At 38.9% G+C, this 20,125-nt stretch overlaps 1 protein-coding gene across 1 annotated transcript in view; it reads left to right on the top strand.

The window, feature by feature from the left end:
* Positions 1-20,125, top strand: part of usp43a (ubiquitin specific peptidase 43a) — a 123,022-nt gene that overhangs the window by 9,801 nt on the left and 93,096 nt on the right. Inside the window, exon 2 of the mRNA XM_005469983.4 lies at positions 708-860. Within this exon, the coding sequence (XP_005470040.1) occupies positions 708-860 (153 nt within the window). The remainder of the gene's footprint in view (positions 1-707; positions 861-20,125) is intronic.

The following is a 20,125-nucleotide window of genomic DNA, read 5'->3' as shown; positions in this document are numbered from 1 at the left end:
CAAAAACTCACAAGCTGCTTTCAGAGTGTGAGATGAGAGATGAATGACTAGCCCTCTGCACTTCTGAATTCATTAGACCCGATTCTGCTATCTGTGACCCAGTACCACTAAAAGCCATGTATGCCCATGCCATTATACTGCCTCTCCTGCCTTTTATACCATGTGTTTTGTTTATTACGTGTGTTCGGGAGCATGAGACATACCAAGCCTTTTTCCACCCTATTTTCATCCTGGCTTTCTGATAAGGGTTCTTTAGCTTTATATGCCCAAACAATGCTGTTCAAGGACTTGTCTGGCTTTTGAAGATATTTTTTTTTGGCAATAATAAATGGATAATAAAAGGAATAAAAGGCTGTCATCTCTGTATTGTACTGTTTAGTTCCAGGAAATCTCATTATAATTTGACAATGCTTACTTAGTTTATAAAGTTCTAAAAACAATGGCTTTTATATTCCAGACAAATGTTGGGTACATAATTACATGGTAAAAACGGACATTGTTGTACTACAGAGGAAAACATCTTTTTTTAATGTCTTACGGATGTTTTTGTATGACTTATCTGATCATGACAGACAGAAAAGCATTGCTGTTTTGCTGTCTCCCTCCTGAGTGTTCCAAACCAAAACTAACTCATAAATGCAAATGTCACTGTTTGTTAGAAATCACCTGGAAAGACAGATTAATTGTGATGTTTCTCCATCCCACAGAGCATTGTGGCCAAATATGCATCTCAGTTTCGTGGAAACTCTCAGCATGATGCCCTTGAGTTCCTCCTCTGGCTTTTAGATAGAGTTCATGAAGATGCCAATTCCAGCCCTGACAACAAGAACAGCAGCACCAAGACCAAAGCCAATGCCAAGGTAAGTCTGCGTTACCGGGTTTTACTGATGTGCCTTGTGTGGTTTGAAATCATTGTTTGTTATTCAGGCCAGTTACTTCACTGTTAAAAAAAAATAGTGTAAAAAATGTAAATACTTCAGAAACAGAAGTTTTAGCTCAGTAAAATAATACCATAATCTCCTCTCGGGTCTTGGCTACTGTTTTCATTTTGTTAGTACCTTGGATCTCTTTGTGTAAAAAAATGTATAAATTCAATACTAGGTTTATTCAGTTATATTCATCACATTAAACTCAATATTTTTTATCATTACAGCCTTGATAAATTGAATAAATACATATCTGCAATGTTACGTGGTATTATAAATTATTAATATGCAAACCTGAATTTGTTACTGAGTTTTATTCAGAAAGAAAAAAAAGTATTTGAGTTTTATTCAGATTTTATCCTAGTGCCTCAAGTAACAAACAGCAGATTTTTGTATCCACTGAGCACTTGCAAAGTTCTTCAATTAAAAGAACATTTAAAGCCAATAACCACAAAAATATATGATTAAACTGGCTCCAAGATCAGATACCTTCCTTTGGGCTAGAGCTTCATTAAAGCCAACGAGCACCAACTTTCTGCTTGAGCTGGTTACCATAGCTCCAGTCACAGGTATGCTTTCCTGACTCTTGCAAGTTTGGAATAGAAGAGGCAAACTTACCTGATGTGGGGCTGCTGGATCTATTTCCATTGCTCACTTAAGTTGTTAAGATTTCCCAGACACCTCATTTCTCCGATCATTTCCAATTTTATTTTAAAAATTTTATATGACTGTTATGAGCTACAGGCGCGTAATTTCCTGGGGTGCTAGGGGGGTTATGACCCCCCCAATAATCAGACCCAACCAGTATAACCCCCTCAATAAAATTATAAATTATCTTGCATAAATAAGATGTTGATTTTCTTTACTCATTTCAGGTATTACCAGCAAAATTGTTGCATGTTTAATCATCTGGGAATTTACCCAGATTTATTTATTTATTTTGACGGAGATCTTGACCCCCCAAAGTTACGACGATGATGAGCGGTGATCAGCTTTAGTCCAAAGCTGAATCTTGGTCTCATTCAGCTTCTTTTTAAACACACATAAAAGTGACAACTTTCTACTGTTTGCGACAAATGTACTTACACCTGACATTCCAGGTTGCACTAAAATCCATCAAATTTGTTTTAACAGTGTGATGGAATTTAAGTTGCAGAAGTGAATTTCACAAAAAACCCATACAAACAATATAAGCACTGTTAAATTATGCCAGTAAATGTATTTTGGGATGCAACCTTGTGTCAATGTGGCAGTCTTAATCATGGTTTTTTACTTTTATTTAAGGAACATGGGTTTGCAAGAAAACAAATATTTCTGGGGAAAATTTGTCTCTTGTTGTTCTTTCAGCTGCAGTTGGTCTGAAATGAATCTTTGTGTGCAGTGACTGTTTTCTGAAGCTGCTGAAGTGGCAGTCATTCATTCCCACACTCTCCGTGTCCTTGTCTCTGTCTCTGATGTGGGATGCTCACCTTGCTACCGTGCATGTGGAGAATTAGAGCTATAACACCAGAACTAGGCGTGATATGGTAAAAGGGAACGAATGGCAGGCATGTCACATTTTATGGCAACTATAGTTTCTACTGCTACATTTTTTTCTTGAGTCCCACTTTTTTTTTTTTTAAGATTATTGTTGACTGATACAAAATTAACTTAATGTTAAAGCAGTTTCAATTTAGGTGGTATTATTTTCTGGTTGTTTAAAAGAAAATGAGGATATTTTTGAAAGATTTTTGGCTGCTTTAGGCTAAAAACTGGTGTTAGTGTTTAGCTGGCATGGTTAAGAATAGGAAAATTGGCTAGAAAATGCATTATGTCCATGAATGTCTTTACAAATATTTGTGTATTTTATGACACTGAATACTGAATGTGAAAACCTGCTGTGATCAGCATCCACTCTGACATCCCTCTTGTGTTTAATCACATATGCTAAGTATCATCCCATTTCTTCAGTTCATTTGGAGTTTGCCAACCATGCAGCCTACAGACCGCCAGCTGAGGACTTGTTAGTAAATGAATACTGTTACAAGCTTAACTGTTGCTGCACTGCCACCCAATGTCCAGCTCCCCCACTCTGACACCAGTGCTAATAGCGGCTGTCCTTTATGCAACATAAACAGCTTAAGACTGTAGCTCTCATTAGGCTGCCAGTGAATCGTGGTATGATAAAGCCGCTTTCCTCCACTGTGGCAGTGAGGCAAAGATGAAGAAAATAACTGGTTTTTTTCACATGAGCCAGAGATTTCTATTTATTTTATGTTATTTTTACTTTACAAATGAAATACTCTCATTTTTCTACAAACTGATTTCATTCATGCAGCACTGTTGTAATTCAAAGACCATATATGTGTCTGTGGTTTTACAATATTTGATTAAGTGGAGATTGTTTGGAAGAAGTGAACAAGATTTATTAAGATAAAAAAATTCAGTTAAGCTATTTGGCGATTAGACTCCTATGACTCATCATAGCAGATTGGAATCCCAGCAGTGACAGGAATTAAGACAGGACTTCCTGGAGTCTAGAGTCCACTGGTGGTGGTGAAGATGAAGAGAGATGTTTGGGTGGAGCTCTGAGGGTCCAGGGTGAGGCAGAGATGGGTATGAGGTGGGTTGCATGAGAGTCTGAAAGGCAGAATGACAGAAGACGACTGGGATTTTAAAGTACACAGCATGGAGGCTGATTGGCTCAGAGAAGGCTGGAAAGGAGATGATTAGAGTACATCAATGATGACGAGTACTGAGTTTTGGAAAGTAGAAGGGATATAAAGGAAACACAGGAAAGCAGTCAGAAGAATGATTACAGATCTTACTTATTGAACTGAAGCATAAGCTTCATTTGGTCAGTTTCAGTTTTATTTGTCATATGCAAGTTAGCACAGGGTCAACATTGCAATGAAATGTATTTGATGAGCAGAAGACAGTCACTCAGCAGAATGGTACAGAAGAAAAAAATAGTAAAGAGCAAAATATTAATAAAATATATTAAAAGAAAAAAAGATTAACAGTTAACAGACTAAATATATATATGTATATTTTGACAGTTGGATTAAAAAAACACAAAAAATATTCAGTGAAGACACCCTTTAACTGCCCAGACTGTGGTTTTGTTTTCTTCTTTCATTCCACTCAACTGCAAAGTAGCCTTTAATCAGATAGCAATCAGCTCTTACACACACTCCCCATCTTAGTTGTTTTAAACCTGTGGCTAATCTGTTTTTATCTCCTACTTACGGATTAGTTGAGACTTGAGTTAAGAAAACTAAGTTAAATAACAACAAAATCCATGGTGTTAAATTCAAAACAATCCTTCCTGTGCATAACCTCATAGTAAGTGTGGTTCCACTTCCTTGTATGGGCCCAGTCATACTGAATAGTCACATAACAAACATTTGATATCAATCAAAACGCTCATTCACAACTAAGGCCACTTTTGCACATCCGCATTTTATTTTAGTTTAAATACTTAAGATATTTCAGGTCCACGATCTTGCAGCTGATCTTTCAACTGATTGATCTATCAGCTAATCATTTCAACTCTGGTTTATTTCCATCCTGTATTGCACTACCTTATGCAATACCTTTTTTTACAGTATATATACCATTTGTCAAACTTGCTGTCCCTCAATTTGTTTAATATACCAGAGGCCTGTTTGGTTAAGCTTACTTTAACAACAGCACGCATACTTAATATTTATTTTACCTCCTTTTGAGAGCAGCTTTTTACATTACAGGAGCTACAACCTCTACAAGCTGTACCTGCCTCTTTAATGAATTTTTTTTGACAACCTTATGATGTTCCACATTTTTCCTGTCTCATTTTTATTCCTGTCATCATCTGTCCTCTAGAGATGTGTTGAAGTGTTCAAGGAAAAAAAAAACGATTTCCTCTTAAAACATGAATATACTCAAGTTTGTTTTTCACCTATTGCTTTGCTGAAGGCCTTACACCGATTATCAGGAAAACCGAAACATGTTGTATTATGTACTGTATGCAAGATCTGGAACACTATTTCGCTCAGATTTTCAAGGTTTGCGGTAGTTTTTTGGACAAAACTGTTAAAAAAAAAAGTTTGTGCAAAAGTCTTGAGTCACCATCGATTTCCTTATATTTTGCTGGGGAAATGGAAAATATGTCCGGTGAGGTAAAACATGCAGAAATACAGTATTCAGGGCAAATACAGAGTTTGCACAGTTCTGATGATTTTAAATGTTAAAAATTTGATTTGACCACTTTTATTCTTCAACACAGTCTGGACTCAATGCATTGTTGCTTAATACCACTTTAAAAACACTAGAATAAGGTTTGGCTCATTGGAATCAAAATATAAAACACTCAAAGATGGCTCTAGAGCTTTCCACAATATTGAATGCCTGCATGTCCACAGATTAACAAGAGTAGAGCTGAAGTCCTGTCAAATTATCGCCTGAGGTTTGTTAGTGACATATTCTATGAACTGCAAATCTGCTTAATTGAATGTTAACACAGTATGGGGATAACTGGATATTTATTCATTGATTTCAGACCCGTGTCTTTGCAGCTGCTGTGATGTCCTTGCTCTATGCTGTCTATCTTATTTTATGCATTCTGGTATAGGTTTTAGATCCCCTGAGAGCCTGGTCATAATAAGCAGTTTACTGAATAGATGAATGGGTTATTGATTCATGAGGCCTCCCGCTAGAGACAGCTGGTCTTTCTCAGTCTCTTTGAACAGACTCACATATACGTAAATGCAGCGTGGCAAAACCAAGGTAAAAAGGTTAGAGCAGAAAAGTACAATACAAGTTTCAGCCCTTAAAGTTAAATAAAAGAAGTTCAAGTGTTCTGACGCAGTATTGTAAAAACCAAGCTGGTTTCATAAAGCTAGAGTTTACTCCAAAAGCTATTGTTTTTTTGTGTTTGCTTAATATAATGGTAACATGATATGGAGTATAAGCTTACACGCATGATGCAGTGCATTATATTGATAACCTTACAAATAATGGACTTGCTGTAGTGTGTAGAAGGGTCAAATGGCTTCAGAGACTTTGTTTCTGGAGCTCACCTGCTGTATAAGCGGTGTGACCAGTCCAGCAACTCTGCTCAAGTAGCATTACGTAAACATCACTGTGAACACACTGGAATGCAGCTCAGTAATGTTAATCCGCCCTCCAATGGGACCTCACTAAACTTGCTTGGTTTCCTTCTCACTTCACTGGCTCCACATCAACAGCATTCCTTACCAGCTACCAGAAGACCAAAGTGAAGACATGGTTATGTGCAGTCAAACAGTTGCTACTTGAGTATATAAAAAGAAAATCAAGAAGTGAAATGATAAGATTAATGTAGTCTACACTGACTCTTACACTGGCAGCCTTTGTCTTCCAGTAAGTGTTAGGAAAGCTAGAGAAATGGCTTTAGCTACAAGTGGGGGATATTTTTTATTGACTCGCTGGTTGCCGCTGAACATTGCTACCACTGCCTCCAAGCCATGACAGATTACATGATATTAGTGGCCTCATAAGTGGTGAATTGCAAGGTTCTTTCTGCCTTCAGCAGCTCTAAATATATGATGATTTTCTAGACTGTTGTAATATGTCTGGTGAGAAAAACCAACAAACTAACAAACACTTCATATCAGGGACTAGTCTAAACTTCCCACTCGCTGAGCGCACACATAGAGCGGCGTTGCAGTTTTACCTCAGGCCTTTCCGCGCATGGGATTTAGAGCAAGTGCATTTAAAAACTCATCTGTCACAACCTATGGACAGAAGTGTGATAGAAGGTTTGCCAGTTCAACACTGGTGCCAAAGCGCTGTCTATGCATTATTCAATTTTAAATGCCGATAGTGGTCGGCCTTTCTGCCCCAGGGGGTTGACTGTGGAGTGAGGAAGAGAAAAATCTCCCGGCCTCAGAGCAGAGTTTGAAATCGGGTCAGTGGTTGTGGTAAAGCGAGCAAGCCCTTTTATCAACAGGGACAGAAATAGTGAGTTTGATAGCTCTCCATGAGTTTTTGGCTCTAGATCTCCGGAGGGGTGGAGAGCAAATGTCAGTGAATGAATTAGTTGACAGGTAGGGTGATAGGGGGAGGTTGAGGCATCCTTGATCTGGTGTCTTCTTCACTGGTGTCAGTTATCAGGACATCGACACTCTTAGATCGCATCTGCCTCCTCGGCGTCTGTCAAAAATGCAAGTGTCAGAAGAGATCACTATGGGAGATAAAGACGTGTTTCACGCTAATAAAAATGGAAATCTGAAAGAAGGGAGATATATTTGTTTGAGAGGCTGCACTTTGCTGAGTAGTGATGGCTCAAAATAAAGCAGAAAACCCTCTAAGATAACTGTGGAACTGTTCAAACTAGTCAACGCTGCTACAGAATGCTAATAATATAATGTTGAGAAGAAAAATGCAAATGTTGAACATAAAAAAATCTAGTTGAAAATATTGCTGTTGAGCGTCAAGGGGCTGCTAATATTCCATATCTCACATTCTAAATAGGAGCCTTCATGAAATTTTAAAAGCAGCTTTCAAGTCTTATAAAACTTAGAATCTTCCAAACCTTTTTCACTGCAGACTAATCTCTCAGTAATATTAGTATCTGAGTGCCAAAGGAACGCCTGATATGGTTTTGTGACCTCAAAAACATGATTGACCATATGTCAAGAATCTACCATCTAATTATGACAAATGTTCATTAAATATTAAAAAGAATAATTGAGGATTATATCCCTGTAACATTAATTCCGTCTTCCAAAATGCTACTCACTATTAAACAAGTCAGGATTATATTTTACATGTAGCCAGCTGCTGAACTGGTGACTTTCATATTCCCACCTTGAAATTGTGTTGATTGATTCAAACTGACCAAAAGTGCTACCGCATGTTTCTAATTCCTGTTGCCTTTTGAGGTAGTCGTGGCTTATGAGACCAAGCTGGATTTAATCACTTTTTTTAATTGGGGTGTTAATAGTAGGCATGAAAAATCATAGCATAGGTGGTATATTAGGATTCTCATCTTAAGTCTTGAGATCCAGAAAGTTTTTGACATTTCCACCTGACATCGACAATGAAACGTGTCACTTTTGCGTCGGCCAAGGGAGCGTACTATTTTGGTAACTCGTATCAACCCAGCTACCTGCAAGGTTGCACTGTTAAAAGTTCTAGTTGTTACTTACTCATTGTTTGGTGTGTAGTTTAGTGCATATGCTCAGTCAAAACATCTTGCTTGTTGATGAGAACGGTCTCTAGGTGTGACTGTTGTAAGTCTGCTGTAGGTTTCAGTAGATGTTATAGATGCGTCTTCAGCTTTTAATGATAACAAGTTAATAAACTGACCAATCAAAACGTGTTTTCTTGTTATGTGATGCTTGGAAAGGACAGATTTAATCTTAACAGCACCATCAATGAGACATTTTAATAATTAACTGTGAACCTGAAACCGCTCGTTGACATTTGTTTGTTAAGGTGGCCTCTGTATTTCTCTGTACCAGTTGAGTGTGCAAGCTGTGTTTCTTGGCAGCATCATGGATCAGTTCACAGAAATCACAAAAAAACAAAAAGATATGGATGGAGCAGTAGATGCTCAATTTCATTCCAACAACCGCATGTTTGTTAGATGAGTCCCTAATCAGAATGATTTCCTATTAAAATGATACAGAAGCTCTTGTATTTAACAATAACTGATGGAGAGAAAGAATGACCATCAGACAGGTTTTTCTGTTGTGAAACCTTGACCCCCTCCCTCTTTGCTGCTGAGCTTGCTTCTCCCCTCCTTCTCTGTGGCAGTATAACCCTTACCATAGCAAACACCGGGCCAGCCACCTGATTTTAACAGCAAGTGACATTTCCAAGATGCCACAAATTCCTCCTGACAGAGAGAGAATGCTCATTCCTGAAAGAAACATCCTGGAGTTTTATCCTGGAGTTATTTTTCTTTGTGTGTGAGTGTGTTTGTGTGCGTGTGCCTGTGTGTGTGTGTGTGTGTGTGTGTGTGTGTGTGTGTGTGACAAGTATTTCTTTTTGATGCAGTTTTCAAAGAGGGTTACCGCTGGAAAAAAAAAAGGGGGGGTAAATGTTTGATGTTGAAAAGAAATCTCGCAGCATGTTGTTGCCGTGTTGGATCCTGTTGGCTTGTTAAGGCCTTCACAACATTGCAGCTGTACATGTGTAAGTACGATGCAGGAACCTCTGTGTAGCAGTGTATCTGAGAGTGATGTGTTTTATCAGTGTGAAGCAGTCTGGACCAAATGGACTGGGTCAGCTAATCCCACTTTGCTATCCTACCACTCTAATAGGATTTACATGAGGGGGGGTGGAGACCTCCGGTCTTTGAAATATTTCTCCACATATCTTTTTGCCTTCTCTTTCTTGCCACGGCTTCATCCATAATTCACCTCCCCTGTTCAAATGTCTTTTTAATCCTCTTTCCTGACGTAATATCTTGATCTAGTAGCTAGTGAGGGATGGATGAATGAGTAAGCCTTATCGTGCCCTGTCACCCATCCACCACCGCCCACCCTCTTCGTACACTCTCTGAAACTCTAAAGAGACATAATGCGGATTTTTGGGCTGGGCTTGTGTGGTTGTATTGAGGTGAATACCCACAGCCACAATTCACATTTTTACTTTGGCCTGATTTCCATTGCCCGGCTCTGACAGCGCTTTGGTATTCCTTTGTATCAGGCCTGAACTGATCAATATGTCGCCTATACTTTTGTGTTAGCCTTGAAATTTAAGACAGCCTTCCTCTGTTTTAATTTAAGTCTCCACATTATCTCTTCATTGCATCATCCCTCAAAAATTCACTGAAGCAAATTAAAAGAAAGAAGATGTAAAGTGAAAGAGAATAAGAAGGAGGAAGGAGGAAGGAGGGCTGGCTGTCTTTCATTTTACACTAGAACTATACCCACTAGAGCTTATGAGTCGGAGTACTTTTTTTTTTCTTGTGAATTGAGTCTTGAGAACCTTCGTAGTATGCGTGGCTGTGGGAGAGTACGCAGAAAGGAAACAAAGCAAGAAAGAAAAGCCTGAGGACACTATTACATATGTCCAGTGCTGAGAGCGGTAATGGAGAAGGTTGGGATTTTCTGTGAGAGTTACAGAGTTGAGACCCGCAGAGAGATAAAGTCAGAAATTGTCCATATTTGAGCATTTTTCTGTTTATTTGTTTGAACACAGTGTCTCATTTTAAGCAAGTGTTTTCTGAAGCAGCAGGACGCCACTGTTATAGCTGCTAGTTTTATACCACAAGACTGCAACAGAAGTTCAGCTGATAAAGGTGATGAAAACAGTCTGGAAACAAAAACCATCAAAGCTGTTTTCATGCCACTAAGCATGGTTTTGACAATGTTCTGTAATGACACCTAACAAGCTGTTTACTTGGTGCAGTGCAAGCGGCTCCTGTAGAGGTTTGAGGAGGCATTTTTGCTGAAAGCAGCTGTGACAGTTGGCTGATTGGTAAAGGGAGAAAGAAGGGGGCCCTTAAACACTGTTCAAGTGTTTCTTTTCTTTTCATATTTGCCTTTTTTCTTCACAGTAGTGGAATTTAACAGCATATTACTGTGCAATGGTGAAGAAAACTAAAGCTAAGAAGAGAAATAAAGAAGAAAAAAAGTAGCAAAACTCAAACACAGCTCATGTACATGTACAACTTTTCACCAGTTCATCCCTTGGCACTGGGAATTTTTGTGAGGGGCAGTTTAACAAACAAATGCCTCTTGGGAGGACCAGAAGCTTCTTTCTATTTAGCCAGGTACCCTCTAACGAGCCTCTCTTTCCAGATCATCTTCTCATACACCTTCAGCCCAGATCCAGCTCTTTTGGAGACTGTAAATTCTGACACTGATTTCTTCTGATCATCACTGGTATGAGAGAAGGGTCTCCAGCTTTAACCCACAGACTAAACAGCAGCTTTCAGCAAAAAGTAAATAGTGGCCAAGAACACCAGGTCAGGAGCTTTTACTGTCACAGGGATATTCTGCTCTAATGTCCTGAGCGAGACTGCTCAGCAGAAATGTCCTGAACTGTGGTGCTTGTCACTTTCCACAGAGCCTTTTTGAACAGATCAACATAATCTTCACTCACCACCCACCCTAATCACTAACGAATAAAAATTGCAGCAGCTCTATAATGAGTCCAAAGGTGCACAAGATCACTGGTTAGATTTAAATCAAGTATGATTTGGCACGTATTCACTTTTAGAGTCATAGTCTGGGAAGAAAGACCAGAAAGTTAAAGAAGTTAGAGGAGAACTATCAGGTATTGACTGTATATTATTCTTTAAAGAACATCTATCCAAAAGTGATTCATCCTAAAGCCAAACTTCACCAACTCCAGCACAGCTGAAAATGATATCTTTAGTAACAATGCTGTGACTGCCATGCAGATAACTACTATAAAGTTGGCTGGACTTCTGGAAATCTGCAGATCGGCTGGAAATCTGCATTTTTTACTTTTTATTTGGAGAGACTAAGAAACATAATGGCAAGCAGAAATTAAAATAGCATGGGATTGTGAACCAAGTGATGGGAAATAGCGAGCCCCTACCTATATCCACAGAGCACTCCTACAGAGGAGTGCTGTGACTGAAATGCCATGCTACAGGAGGTTATGAAAAATTAAAAATGTCCTCTCAGGGGGTAAAACAGTCACAGAGAGAGGGAGACAGAGACAGACACAGAGGAGATCTATAAGTGGCAGCAATGTTAGCCCAGCGATTGATTCGTGCTCAGGAGATTGCCGCAGATACATCCTGCTGACCGCCTCCTGTCCTTCCTTCATGACCTACAGGCATCCCTTCTGGGAGTGTTAATGTGTGACACAGTGTGGAAGAGCTTTCAACAGAGCTTTTAAAACTTTAGCTTCCCTATTTTTTAAAGGAGTCGACAGGACAGAGATCTGGCTTGCTAGCCCTGTCTTACTTAACTCTCTTTTTTTTTCTTTTTAAGTTTTGACGGGCGTACTTTTTAGTTCAGAACTTGTTCATACTACATTGTACGGTCAGTTCTGCTGTCAGTATTTATATTAAATTATAGACACTGGCACCAACCTGCTGTTAGGCATTTACTGCAAAAAGCTTTTAATGGGTTCGACTATGTGAATTAAATATTCACAACATTTGTTTGGAAACATTTAATCAAATCCATTAATATTTCAAAGGAAGTCCTTTTTTTTTAGATGTTCAAGAACGGCTGATAAACTCTGTACTGAACTAGAAGGCAAGAAAGTCAAACAGACAGCAAGTGGAAAGTAGAGAGAGATTTTTAGGACTTATTATATTCTTATTTAAAGATGTATAGTCAAGGTTCATCAACTGATTAGAAACCTAGTAGAGCCATTATGGCAAATAAAAACCTTGAATCATGCAAAACTACTTTAGTGGAGTGTAGAATAAAAAAGATTTAAAAAAATGAAACTTTAGGGATGAAAATAACCATAAGAGGCCGACTCTAATATGATGTTCAATAATAAGAAACTTACAATAAAAAAAACAGGAAGTAATGGGTTTATTCATACTGGAGAGAACTAACCTGGATTGTTTTTATTAGTAGTAGAATTTTGATTATTTAGGGTGCAGTAATATATTAACAGATAAAACAAAGTCAATCACAACGTTAGTTTTAATCATTTATGCATTTACAATAACATATTTTATAGTGCATAGTGAAGGGGGGGACATGTCTCTACAGTGTTGACAGCCATGGCTGAAGGCAGATGTCCTTTGCTCTACTTTTTGGTTTCTGTGAACACAGAGTTTTACGAACACCTCGAGGCAGTATCCTCAAATCTGTCACCAGATTATTTAGACTCACGAAGAGTTAGAAGTTGGTGGTCAAAGGTCATTTTGACCTCACAGAACACATTTCGCAATAACTTGCTCATGTATAACACCTTTTAGGATGTATAAAATGACATACTTTCACATACTCCATAACTAAAACAAGAGCGCTTAATAATGTTTTTTAAGTTTATTTTTACTTATATAACCTTATATCCCTACATTTGCGTTGCAGTTTTTACAGAAAATGGCATCCTTTGATGTTAAATATGGATGTAAACTTGACTAATTGGTGGAGGTATATAACCGCGAGGTGGTAATTTTATTACACCCTGCAATTAGTTATTTTCTGAAGTGCAGTACATTCGTCTCTTGTCAGAATGCCTTTTGGCTACTGAAAATTACTCAGCAGGTTTAATCATAAGGTAAATTGCATGAAAGGTGCAAAATTAGCTCTGTTGATTCTGTACGAGATCTCATGTGTTTTTTGCCTATTCATAAGGAGATACAGATACCTGTGGGCTGTTATTCACTTGTAATGTCAGGAAGGTAACAGGAAGCCAGGAAGAATAATCATTCAGTCATAAATCCTCCGATGAGTTTCTGCAACATTTTTTAGTGCTTACTGTCTTGTGTTGTCTTCTGCATGAAGCAGTGTTTGTTCCTGAAAACTGGTCTTGCTGGTGGCTATGCAAACTGAAGGAGCATGTGAACATACTTTTTGTTGATGATATTCAAGTAAGCAAAGTGTAAACTACAGGTTCATTGTTCACGTTGTTCACTTCCACCACACCCACCTTCAGATTCTTGGCGCCCTTATATGGTTGTCTCTTCCTGACACCTGTGCGCCTGTTGAACAGGACCCGTCTCTGTGATGCAGTCTGACCTGTTCCTGCCTCACCAGCTCTTTAGTGTTTGTCATTGTCCTCAATGGCCTGAAACTCTAATTAAATATTTATATCTTGCTGAAGTTCAAATCATTTATCATGTAATTATAATATCCAATGAAGAATGAAAATAAATAATACAAAATAACTGATTTGTATTTGATTAAAAACATAATTATTAATAATCTTGGCATAGTTCTGAAGCTTAAAATAACATAGATATTTGGTCCCTCGGCTTGTTTTGAGCAGTGTGACACTTTACATTGTAGCTCAGTGTGTGTGTGTGTGTGTTTGTTTCCTGTTGGTTTTACTGCAGCTTAAGTGCTAATGTGCCAGTGTGGCAGATTTTCCAGAAGGATAAAGGGTTTAAAAAGAGGCACAGACCTTGCGTGGCTCAAAAAAACAGAAGCACTTTAGTCGGTGATGGCAGCATTATTATTTACTAGAATGGCAAAAATACAAAGTAATGCATAAAAGGTACTATCCACATATTATTTTACAGTAGTTAAAAAAAGTGTGTGTGCTTGATTGTCAAACCAAGAACTTTGTCATTGCTGATATCCACCCGCTTGTATCCACAATCTTGTTCTTTTGGTCACTACTCAAAACTTGTGACCATAGGTGAGAGTAGGGACATAGATCAACCAGTAAATCGACAGTCCAGCACAGCGTCCGCATCATTGCAGCTGCAGGGATGCACCAATCCATCTGTCAGTCTCCCGCTTCCCTCTCCCTGTACTCATGAACAAGACCCTTATGATTCTTAAACTCTTCCACTTGGGGCAATAACTCGAGCGGGCACTCCAACCTTTTCTGGCTGAGGACCATGGCCTCAGAATTGGAGGTGCTGATTCTCATTCCTGCCACTTCACACTCGGCTGCTAACCACTCCAGTGTGAGCTGGATGTCACCACCTGATGAAGCCAACAGACTCACATCATCTGCAAAAAGCTGAAGATCTTGTGGATATTTAGGCTCTATTAAACGTGCTATTAAGGCTCTATTAAACGTGCTATTAAGCAATGAGCTCATATTTGATGACAACCTAGGGGGGTTGGAGTTTGGCACTGCACATGTAAGAGTTTGGCCACCAGCTACATGGGGAAGCATGAATCTCAGGTTTCATTAGACAAGCAACCTTCAACACAGACCCACTGATAATAACTTCAGTTCTGCCGATCTTCACTACTCATATTTGGGCCTGCTTGCACAGTTTTTGGTCTTGAGTCACAGTTTCTCGCTACGCCGACAGTTAAATGTTTAGTTGACAAGTCATAATATGAACGTAGGGGTAATATGTCACACCTGTAGCCCTTTTAGTCACACCCCCTTTACAATTTTGCAGCCAAACCATTAGGTGGGTGGCACAGTGACACAATTATAAGCAATGTCATATTTATAATATTTATATAATAATATTTATTTGTGCTTACTTGTATTTTGTTATTTCTATTTTACATTTCCATGTGCAGGTAAGAATAATAGGATGGCAGATTCAGCTGACAGTTTTAGTGGCTACATCTGGAATTCTATCCATAAAACACAGATTCCTACATGGAGACATGTTGAAAGGCCTCTGGAATATTTCTCTGAAGTTGCTGCTGTGTTGGTTTTTAAAATCAATAAAGGAGCTTTTGAGAACATCACCTCTATATGAAACCCAAATTCAAATCTCTGTGTCTTATTTGTTTATATTTCCTGTTAAGCTTTGTTGACTTTATTCACAAAGTTGGCATCAGAAGTGTTGTGACTTTTCTTTCAGGATACTGGCCAACCTCGTGCAATTCTTATTGTGTCTCCAATGTCAGTACAGAGTAGAAAAGTTTTAAAAGTGTTTTTATTTATTTACATATTCAATCCTTGCAATTTCCTGCACTGTCCACAATATAACACTGTCAAATTACCTTACCTAGTTTTAAAAGATCTCAAGTTGCCTTTTAGCAGTGGATCTCTTTCTGTCTTTCCCAGGATGCCAAGCACAGATCAGCTTCTCTTTTTTTCCTGATACAACCAGAAGCTCTACCACTGGTCAACTCAGAGCACAACTTCATCAAAGCAAGTGTAAACATGCTTACAGAGCCCTTCCTCTTAGGAAGCTAATGAATTCTCTCCCCTTCATCTCAATAACTAAACCCAATATATTCTTCTAAATCCATATTTGTCTGAGAATAAACACTTCAGAATGAGAGAGACAGAAAAACAGAGATAGGTGGTTCTAGCTTATAAAGCCAAGCCTGATTTGGCTGTCAGAGCTCTGCCAGTGGCTCTTGTCTCAGGCTGCTTGTTTTCTGTTCTGCCTTTGTTTTGGCCCAGCTGGCATCCCCATAGTAACAGCCAAAGAGTGGCGGGTCTTGCTGCACTGCATGAAATCAAGTGGATACACGCAGGGTTCTTGTGGGATAGGACTACGATCAGAAGAAGTTCATGTGCAGCTTTTTGCTTGTGGCTTTGTGATCCAGAATCATAAAGAAACACGAGTGAAAGGGCAATTGTTTTGTTCAAAGAAAGCACAGAACAGCGTGGGCATATTTATTTGATGCTGTGGACTCGAAATTTAATGTGAAAAGAAAGTGCCAGTAAAGAGAGGAAGTGAGAGTGGACAAAGGTGGCGAGAAGAGAGCAGAGAAATACAGGGGGAAGTGGGGTTAACAATGCCAGTGGTTTCCAGCGTTATCTCCCAGATTGCCTTGTTACCATAAGCTAGCTTTGAATGGGCCGAATTAGCTGTAGCTGAAAGAATAGAGGTGAGTCAGCTGGTTTAATGCATGGACAGCATTTCTTTCATTCCTCCCCTGCTCTGGACCACATCCCTTCTGCCTCTCTGACTCAGTCCCTATGTTGCTCTGTCAGTGTCTCACATTCTTCTCTAGAAATCTCTCTTCTCCCACTCCCTTTAATCACACCGAGTTCCTGGTACACTTCAACTTAAAAATGATAATGTGGTTTCCTGTTCAGTTTTGTCACCAGCAAAATATGGCTGTCATTTCATTCATGTCATTTAAGCTTGACCTCACTTGGCATCACTAACTTAGGTACCAGTTTCCAGATTGTAAAGTAATTGTTGTCAGTTTCCTCGATGCGATTCTGTGGGAGCTTTCTTCCTGTTAAAAAGGAGTTTTTCCTTCCTGCTGTGATCAAGTGCTTGCTCAAAAGTAATTGGACAAATTAAATAACTGAAAATAAAATGTTAATTTCTAATAATACTTGACTGAAAATCCTTTGCTGGCAATGACAGCTTGAAGTCCTGAACTCATGGACATCTCCACATGCTGGGTTTCCTCCTTTTTAATGCTCTGCCAGGCCTTTACTGCAGCGGCTTTTAGTTGCTGTTTGTCTGTGGGCCTTTCTGACCAAAGTTTCGCCTTCAACAAGTGAAATGCAGCTCAACTGGGTTAAGATCAGGTGACTGACTCGGACATTCAAGAGTATTCCAGTTCTTTGCTTTAATAAACTCCTGGGTTGCTTTGGGTATGTGTTTCGGGTCTCACTCGCCACTTGGCCACAGCGAGTTACTGGCATACATGGACAAACCAGGCACATTGGTAGGCTGGTGGACTGTCAAAAAAAATCCACTGTGCACTCCACAGCATATCCCCCTGTGCAGTGCATCACAACAGATCGCCTCAATGCAGCATTTCTGTATGAATGTAATGAAATTCATATCACAACCAGCTGATTTCTAAATCCACAGGTAGACTATGAAAGAGTGCAAGCTAATGGTACAGTAAGAGTAAGGCAGGCTCATGAGGTTAATAGCATTTAATTCATTTAGTTTTTTTAAAGAATGTAATGAAAATCTCTTATTGACCTTGTTCAGTCATGTTGGCTTTGCATTCTGCTACTTTGAGAAAAGCTTGCAGACACTGTATAGACACTGCTTAATTTTCTATCAGAAGCTTTTGGATTACAAAGTGCAATTAAATCAGCAAAGTTCTAGTTCTCTGCTTATGTTGACAAACGTACACATATACTTTTATTAAAACCTGCCCTGTGCTGGAATGACTGCCATTCAACTGGCAGCCTTTCTGTGAAAGACAAGGATGGATCTGGCTGTGTTCAGAAGCAACCAGCAGCTACAGTATGTCAACACTGGCTTCCCTAATTCACACGCTCAGTGGGAGACATCATCTCTTCCTGCTGGAGACCAAAATCATCAAGCTGTGACCAGGAGTTAAAGTGTGGCCACTTCAGCTCCTATGAAATGTTCTCAAAACACTGTAAAACTTATGAAGAGAAACTCGTACGCAACACACATGTTGAAAGGTATCTTAACACTTTATAAAATAGTGAGCAGAGTTTAGAAAATAAAATTATGCAGCTGAGCAGCTAAAATGTGACTGTTTTGCTTTCAAGGCTGTATAATGTACATCATGATAAAAGCATTATATTCCAAGCTGTTCTTTGAAAGATCATCTTTTTTTGTTGAGTCAGAAATGAATATTTTATTTTGAAGGTTGTGTCCAAGGTCCACGCATTTTATTTTCTTTGGGTCTCTGCTTCTTTCTTTTCTATGGCATCTTTTATAACAAGAGGAATAATTATTTTGAGATACATGTTTCCTTTTTATTTGTACCTGTGAACGCACACTCCTCAGATGCCATGTCTAATTTTCTAAGAAACATCACGCCAGCATGTTATGCAATGTACTAAATTCAGAATGGTACCACACACAGCAGGCAGCCCGTTTCCTAGCACAGATAACTGATCAGAGATGCCTGGCAGTTTCTAAATTTTGGCCACACTGGGTAAGTTGACTTATGCAGCAGTCACATTCGTTGTCACTCATGAGTGGGCTAATGGGATCAACTACTTTTTGCAGCAGGACCCTTGAACATAAAATGAATATTTATATAAACTGTAAAACCAGTAAAAAATGTTGTGTTTTTATGGCTTAATTTTATGTGGAGTGTAAATTTAATTTACAAATAAAATCAGCGGAAACTGTGTGGACTTGGAAAAGATACGGAAATGTTACAGTATACATTCCTGCGGGTAGTGTCACATTTCTCTGGTACACCATAGAGTATCAGAGCCACTGCAGTCACAGCTGGCTTTGGATCACCTGAAGGCTTCGTTTGCCAGGTTTTATCATGAGAATTTCTTCAGGCCTTCATCATTTGAGCCATGGGCATGGCTGGAAGAGATTACACTTCTGGTCAGCCTGGCTGAATTTGGCAGGATCATGCTTTGCCTCTCTGAGGTGGAAACACATTTGGAAGAAGAGCCATGGCAGCATCTCATCTCGGATTCAATCCCACATCTATGCCAGTGTCACTCATGGCCTGCTGTCAGAGTTTTGTGTTTTTTTTCCACCTCAATGAATGTTGCCACTCTTCCTTTGGCGACACAAACTTTAGGCGCATTTAGGCACTGAAGGTTATTATGACCATGCTTGAGCACACCTAAATACTGCATGCCTGTTAGTGTGTATGAGAGGCCACGCGAAAGGCAACAAGAGCGTGAGGTTGTGATCACAAACGATTTCAATTCACGCAAAGAAAACACAGAAAAGTGTATTTACTGTATATTGTTAGTATTTCGTATTATCTGCATGTGCATGTTTGCGCACATGAGAATTATTTGTGTATGTGTGAGTAAGCATTTGTCGGGTATGTAGGGGATGAATCAGAGCTGTTACTGGCAGTCAAGGTGACTGTGTTAAGCCCCCTGAGCCCGCCGGTTGATTAGAAATGTGGTTTCAGATGATAACTGAATCAGCGTCTTTGGTTGGATACTGTTTATTTTTGGTCGCAATAAATAAAAATAAAACAAAACAAAACAAAAATAAAACATGTTTCTCTCCTCAGCTGCTGTGAAAGGATTCAATAAAAGAACATAGTGATTATACCCCCCCCTCTCTCTCTGAAATTGTTAGGCTTAGAGGATTGAAAAATTAAAGTGAAAAGGGTAGGATATGTTAAACGATTAGGAAAAAAAACAGTGTTATCAAATACTAACTTGATATAGTCTGGATGCTTAAAAATGTACTGTAATGTTTAACACACTTTCAGTATTTTAGTGAAATTCTGACAGTAAATTGGTATTTTACTGTAAAGTAACAGTTATTTTTTTTAGCTTAAAGAAACACATTTAATCTTAGTTTAGGCATATAATAATGGAATTTTCATGCTTATTATATGCACGTGATGTTGTCTAATCTGTGACTGAGCTTCCTATGTTCAATTACATTTTACAGTCTGCATCGTGTAACTACAGTTACCATTTCTCTACTGCATTTCTTCATCAAAACTGACTGCGGCACGTGGCCTTTGGTGCACTTATATTGTTAATATGAGTAAGCTCTACATTTGAGCTGCACTGATGTACACTGGTCAACCACTTTATTCAGAACTGCCTTAAGTCTTGATGACATTTCTCAGGGATTTTGGTCCATATCGACATGATAGCGTTGCACACTTGCGTGAGAATTGTCGGTCACTGACTCTAAATACAGTGTACAGAGTATAGAGAACTTATTGTCATATTCAAGAAACCTGTTTGAGATGATTTGAGGTGTTGCATCATCGTGCTGTAAGCTGCCATCAGAAGATGAGCATTTG

Source organism: Oreochromis niloticus, linkage group LG6 (assembly GCF_001858045.2).
Source record: "Oreochromis niloticus isolate F11D_XX linkage group LG6, O_niloticus_UMD_NMBU, whole genome shotgun sequence".
Lineage (NCBI taxonomy): Eukaryota > Metazoa > Chordata > Actinopteri > Cichliformes > Cichlidae > Oreochromis > Oreochromis niloticus.
This window is presented reverse-complemented; position numbering and strand designations above follow the sequence as displayed.